Source organism: Schistosoma mansoni (genome assembly GCF_000237925.1).
Source record: "Schistosoma mansoni, WGS project CABG00000000 data, supercontig 0129, strain Puerto Rico, whole genome shotgun sequence".
In the NCBI taxonomy this organism is placed as follows: Eukaryota; Metazoa; Platyhelminthes; class Trematoda; order Strigeidida; family Schistosomatidae; genus Schistosoma; species Schistosoma mansoni.
Genome location: NW_017386036.1, coordinates 745,296 through 752,225, shown reverse-complemented (window position 1 = coordinate 752,225; position 6,930 = coordinate 745,296). Strand labels below are relative to the sequence as shown.

General features: G+C 39.6%; 2 protein-coding genes across 2 annotated transcripts; one reads left to right on the top strand and one right to left on the bottom strand.

Moving 5' to 3' along the window:
• Positions 1-1,017: 1,017 nt before the first annotated feature.
• On the bottom strand, positions 1,018-2,439 carry Smp_114870 (hypothetical protein; the record flags this gene model as incomplete). Its single annotated transcript, XM_018792770.1, has 1 exon — positions 1,018-2,439. The coding sequence occupies one exon, from the start codon at positions 2,437-2,439 to the stop codon at positions 1,018-1,020; it is 1,422 nt and encodes a 473-aa protein (XP_018644578.1).
• A 1,448-nt stretch (positions 2,440-3,887) lies between these two features.
• On the top strand, positions 3,888-5,300 carry Smp_078040 (tubulin beta chain,putative; the record flags this gene model as incomplete). The annotated part of the gene is made up of 3 exons (XM_018792769.1): positions 3,888-3,945; positions 3,991-4,455; positions 4,488-5,300. Exons 1-3 carry the CDS (start codon positions 3,889-3,891, stop codon positions 5,298-5,300), a joined length of 1,335 nt encoding a protein of 444 aa, XP_018644305.1. The 5' UTR covers position 3,888.
• Positions 5,301-6,930: the final 1,630 nt, after the last annotated feature.

Here is a 6,930-nt window from a genome sequence, read left to right as displayed (position 1 = left end):
TGATGGTCTACATTGTTTTCGTGTTTTTGGATATCTTTTTTAATCGTTCATTCCTGCTTTTCATACATGCTATGACTGACAGACACCTAAGGTACTTAGGTTAAAGACTATGAACCCACCATTATTTCAAACAATGCCTTTTTAACCAGACAACATCGAAGCCTGCTTCTGTTACGCAGAGACTGACTTCTACGAGCACGGTTTTACTGGTTAAGGCACTGTCAATCTCTGAATACCAGTGGTATTTTCAAAATCATACAACACTGTCATTGCTCCATAATAATATGATAATAGCATTCCTATCAAGTCTTTGTGACTAGATCAGATGGCATCAAATTTTAGATTTTGAGTTCTCGGGAAGAGAAAAATGTGCGACTACAGTCCACTCTGTTTTACTGTCTTTAGTTTCTGGGTGTTACCCCGAAATTTGAATTAGTACTGTGCCTAAATAGCTATTTATTTGGGTAATCAAGCGTATTTATGAGGCTTCAAGTCATAAGAGGGTTACCCGGGTAACCCTCTTATGCGGGTATTCCCAGCCTGCATCTCCGCGACATCCATGTCCACGGAATTGTAAAGAAAACTTTGTTTACGTTTTAATGCACTTCTACGAAATGTAAGTAGGATTGTTGAACTGACCTCTTTTGTTTATCTGTGTTAAAGGGCAACGTATTTTCGTCGGGCGGATAGTTCTCATCAGTAGCATAGCACACATTCAACGCTGCTAACAATTCATTGGCTGATTTCAAACTTTCTACAAGAAGCGATAATTTGCATGTCTTTAACTAACCGCATTTGTGAACAATACTGCATTTGAACATAGACCAATTGTCTTCCGGTAGGTCATTGTTTTGCAGATGAAGGTCAATGTTCTCCCTCGGATACAGACAGCGTTTTTCTCCAATCACCCAAAGTCCCGATGCAATCACGAGATTACTTTTGCCTTGTTTCTTAAGGATTACATACTTATTGATTGGAGACTAAAGATATCATAAAAGTAAATTTAAGGAAACACAATTACATTACAGTGTGTAACAAAGGGACAACAACCAAATGATTAACACAATTAATAGACATACATTTACAGTCAACATCATGGATGGAAACCCAACTGTAAGCACTGCAAACTACGGAGCATTTAAATATTCCTATGTCAGTGGAAGGAAATGGATCAGTAAAGTAATTTTGTGGGTCAGTAAATTGCCTGAATTTCAATAGGCCACTATCCTGAATATCAGTAATCAATCCCGGCTTACCCTTTACTACTACAACGTTATCAGGATGAAAAGAATTTATTTTGCTATTCCTAAACATTATTACTTGCTTGCGTGAGTCAGCCGTACCTATAACTGGGTTATCATTAGTCGAAATGTCTACCTGGAGCCTATCGCAGAAAGACATTTGTTCCGCATAACGCTGAGCTGCTTGCTTAGCCACGGAATACCCACTGTGTACTGATTGCTTAATTTGTCTCATGTAAGACTCGAAAGGAAATGCTGAGAAGCTATCTAACGGCCCATGTGCTAGAACATCGTCAGGAAGATGCTGTAGGGAATGCACATTATATACCAAGTTCTCACTTCCGTAACACCATTCATATTCTCTTAGAAAATTCCTTAAATCCATCCTAACAGACTCTGTAACCCTATTATAAAACTTAGGATGTGCAAGCAAGTACATAGACAAAGCAAGACACTTAAAATTTATATACAAAGGTTTAGGCAGAATATTTTGGAGAATAACCGGGCCTAAGTATAGAAGAAACAACCTACACTCTGTCGCTTTCCATACAGATAAGTAGTCTAATGTTCGACATTTACGCGGAAAGTCAGAGGGAGTGCTTTCTACGCACCTAGATATCAACTTATTTATGGTCCTAATTACACATGAGTTCATGTTCTTTAGTCTCTTGTGTCCTAATTCTATCCAGAGAGTCACAAGTTTCTTTGTGACACCTAAGTAAACCATGTGCATGGGATCTAAGGGGAAAGTTAATATCATGTCTATTGGTAGACTTTCGAATAAAGAATGACCTTTATGGTGAATATATTGTGTTTGATTCCTGAAAGTGTCGTCCGTTCTTAATGTATATTCACCGTTTGGGAAAGTCATCCTTCCATCAAGTCGTCTACCGTTAACCACGCACCGGTCGCAACCTACTTTGGCGTTGTGATTAACAGTGTACCTAACATCCGAACGAGCCGGTGCATCACATATAACTGCACTTAACTTAATAGCTATGTATTTATTGAACCTTACACTTAGTAGACCCGTTTCAGTCATTTCTTTTATTTCAGAAATAGTGTCGGCAGAAATTTCGTTGAATTGTGCCGGCTTAGTATTCCCTCCGTAGATCCCTATCATGAAAACATCACTAAGTCTGGGTGCAACGATCCTTCCTAATACAGGCCACAAATGTTGACTGGAGCTCCTTGACATAGAAAGGCCATCTACATTAATATATAATTGCAGACTGTCAAAATCGCAAGTACACAACCAAAGTTCGACATATCTTAGGAGGTTAGTTTTCAATCCAAGATGGTAGTAAACCCCGCTGCTGATGGACTTAGGTTGTACACTTGTGCATGTTCTCAAGATACTTCTAATGCTCGTTGGCAAGTCTGGTACGATAAGGCGAAATTCATTCAAAACCCTGTCTGCATCCCGGATACTCAGATAGGTGGATGTCATTAAATGCATTAGTATCCTGTTAATCTTCTCTTTGCGACTCAAAGGCTTTTGACAGGGTAAATCGACGGTAGAACATTCTATAATAAATTTATTAGCGTATGAACTTCAAACACGTACCATTATCTTCCAGAAGCCTTTCATTGGTACAGCTTGTGGAAGGTAATACAGTTGAAGGAATCTCATGACAATTATTTTCTCTGTCAACTGACATAGTTTATACATATATAGTTGCTAAAGTCAGTTACCTGTAGTTGTGCTTTCATTAGCAAAGTTACTAAACGAAAGCAAGTCATGTCTCCTCAGAAAATCGTTACGTAATTTATTCCAACGTCTGTTATAAGTAGTTCTATGACATCCGAGGACTCTTGACAAGTTCACGGTTGCCCTACGTCTACGAGCTCTATCACTGAATTCGCATAAACTCATGTTATTAGACTAACAACATAAACAGTTAGAAGGAACTAAAAACACAGAGCACGTCACTCACTTGCATCGTGTAAATAATTTGTGATGGCGGCCAACCATGTCGGAACACCTTAGCTAAACAACAGAGAAAGTAAGTACAAACGCATCACATACGAAAGCCTGTGTCCGTATTTTATTGCATGAGTAATAATGATGAAATTCATGAATTTAATGTAATAATTCGTTATTTTTGACATACTCAGCAAAATGTTGTTCCTTATTGCGGTTCATTCAAATGTTATACGTTACGACAAATTGTCTACAAATATCCCCCAAATATACGACGTAAGGGGGGAAAAGCGACTTTTCCCCTAAATAACCGACGTGCAGGCGAAAAAGCGACATTTCCCCTTTATTTACGCTTTCGTCCGCTTTATTTCCCCTTTGTTCGCCTTTATTTCCCCTTTATTGGTTGTTTGGGCCCTGAAACACTTACACTCCAATCAGTAAAAATTCACTAAATTGAGATTTTCAATAGGGCTTGAAGTTGAGTCTACGAACTCATCTGATAAAGCGTTTTATAAAGCTTGCAGAAGCTCACAGAAATATGACTTTGAGAAACCTGAGAATACTCGATGTGGTGGAAAATATTTGGATTTGTTTTAACTGTTTATGTTTTTTTATTATGGACCGTAACCATGATAACCATCGAGTCATTGTTTGGTGCCGCTGACAACTTCATTCAAACTTCTGGCTTGCTATTTGTTTCAGTGACGCGTCTGTCTTGTTAGGATGCGCGAAATCGTTCATATTCAGGCTGGTCAGTGTGGCAACCAAATTGGCGCGAAGGTGAGGTGATATAACATTATGAATTCAATTCATTTATGGTTTTAGTTTTGGGAAGTAATTTCGGATGAACACGGTATTGATCCAACTGGCACATACCACGGAGACTCTGATCTACAGCTAGAACGTATAAATGTATATTACAATGAAGCAACCGGCGGAAAGTATGTGCCTCGTGCTATTCTGGTTGACTTAGAACCTGGGACGATGGATAGTGTACGTGCTGGTCCCTTTGGGCAGTTGTTCCGGCCAGATAATTTTGTTTTCGGACAAAGTGGTGCTGGAAATAATTGGGCAAAAGGCCACTACACCGAAGGTGCTGAGTTGGTAGATTCCGTCTTAGATGTTGTTCGCAAAGAAGCGGAATCCTGTGATTGCCTTCAAGGTTTTCAGCTCACCCACTCTCTCGGAGGGGGTACTGGTTCCGGCATGGGAACATTACTTATTTCTAAAATCCGTGAAGAGTATCCAGACCGTATTATGAATACCTTCTCAGTCGTTCCGTCACCTAAAGTAAACTCAATTATTTGTAATCATATTCTCAGGTATCTGATACTGTTGTGGAACCGTACAACGCAACTCTTTCAGTTCACCAGCTTGTAGAAAACACTGATGAGACATACTGCATTGACAATGAGGCACTGTATGACATATGCTTCCGTACTTTGAAGCTCACCACTCCAACATATGGTGACTTAAATCACTTGGTTAGTGCGACTATGTCAGGTGTTACAACATGTCTTCGATTCCCTGGTCAGCTGAATGCTGACTTGAGAAAATTAGCTGTAAACATGGTACCATTCCCACGCCTTCACTTTTTCATGCCTGGATTTGCTCCTCTTACTAGCCGTGGTAGCCAGCAGTATCGTTCTCTTACAGTACCTGAATTAACTCAACAAATGTTCGACGCAAAAAATATGATGGCTGCTTGCGATCCGCGCCACGGACGATATCTAACAGTCGCCGCAATGTTTAGAGGTCGCATGTCAATGAAAGAAGTTGATGAGCAAATGCTTAACGTTCAAAACAAAAACTCAAGCTATTTTGTCGAATGGATCCCTAATAACGTCAAGACAGCTGTGTGTGACATTCCACCAAGAGGTTTGAAAATGTCGGTCACTTTCATCGGAAACAGTACGGCCATTCAAGAACTATTCAAGCGTGTTAGTGAGCAGTTCACTGCTATGTTCCGACGCAAGGCTTTTTTACATTGGTATACAGGTGAAGGTATGGATGAAATGGAGTTCACAGAGGCAGAATCAAATATGAACGATCTCGTCAGCGAGTATCAACAGTATCAAGATGCAACAGCCGAAGAGGAAGGAGAATTCGAGGAAGAAGATAACGAAGAAGCATAAACTAAACGGTTTAAAAATGAGTTAAATAAATTTTATGTTTTTATGAGATGTTTTAACATTTCAGTCGTTAGGCCATGTTATGCTCTGTTGATTGAGTTATTGTCTGATATGTTACAATCTCTGAATTTATGTTATTGAGGTCAAAACACGGAGCTGGTCATCGACCACCTGACTCACACGTTACCTACGTGCAGCAGCAATATGTGGTACTAGGATCAGCGTTGTTTCTTTGTTCAAGCATGGATACGTACTTTGACTGAACCAGTCAGTCACAACGTGGGACCTGATGTTGTTATACCCCGTTAGCAGAACATGATTTGTTTCAGCCAATCTCAGGATAGTATAGGTAGTGACAAACAATGAGAAGAATTAGGTATAGAATACACGACTCAAGGAAATACGAAATAGTGAGGTATGGTAGAATTGTGAGGGATACATAGGTCTCAAATTTGTAGAAAGATTATGAACTCGCACCACGCAGAACGATCCTCAACCATATTATTCAAACTTTCTAACTACTGGTTATCAAAATCATGCAGACCTTCACCAGGTAGTCAACATCTTTGATTGGTAATACTCATCTATGTTTTTCGCAACCTACCTTGCATACGAATTTCTGCGAAAGCTAAGATGATGGAATCCGTACTTCTATCTGGGAGTTCGAGGCTTTACTATGCAGTGTAGGAGAACGCTATAGCTAGGCTATTCAGTGTGTTATTTAATAATATTGATACCAATGACAGGTTGATTAACAACATAGTTTGTGGGGAGAATAGTAATACATGGCTCGCACGTTTGTGATGCGTCTATCTCACTGCTAGAAAATGTTCATCGGGATCAAGATGAGGTTTCCAGAAGTATGACAGCGAACAAGCTCGTTGACTATGATATGACCGGCGTGAGTAGCAGCGAAGTAAGTTGTGCTGTTTGTTGGCACTCGGCTTTGTGTAGCTTGAGGAACTGAATGTTGACAACTATACACACATGTCCCTATGTTTTCCCATTCTGTCGCGCTTACTACTTGAAATGCAGTTACAATTAGTATACCATAGCAATTTCGCTTTACCGATTCAGAATTAAAGAATTCCTAGTTCGCAGAATAACTTCATATCCTTCCATTTAGTTCAACTGCAGTGAAGACGTCTTCGCCCCTGCCTATACTTGTGACACTTCAGAAACTTATTGAAAACTACTGAGATTTGAACCCGGATTGTAGCAAAACAAGTTAAACGACAAAATGCCTCTTAAAATTGGATCTTTACTATACCTTGTATATGTTGTTATAGATCTGATGCAGAAAAAAAATCAGGCAAAACAATTGAAATAACAGACTACATCTGGACAGAAATAAGGTTGCAAAACGTCAGTGCCATTTCACAACTAAGTACATGATCAGGAGGATGTAAAAGCTGTCCTAACGTTTTTCCTACACGAAGATCGAGCTAAGTTGTGCAATCCGCTCCATGTAAGAAATGAATCCTGGCACCGTACGGCTAGGTAGTAGGTTACTTAGCGACCTTTATATCGGTTCTGTGGCCTGAATACGATAAAATAGAAGGTAACATCTCCACCAGCCCCGTATGTAAACATGTAACGCGTTAACGAACCTATAATTCGCACTCTAATGTTA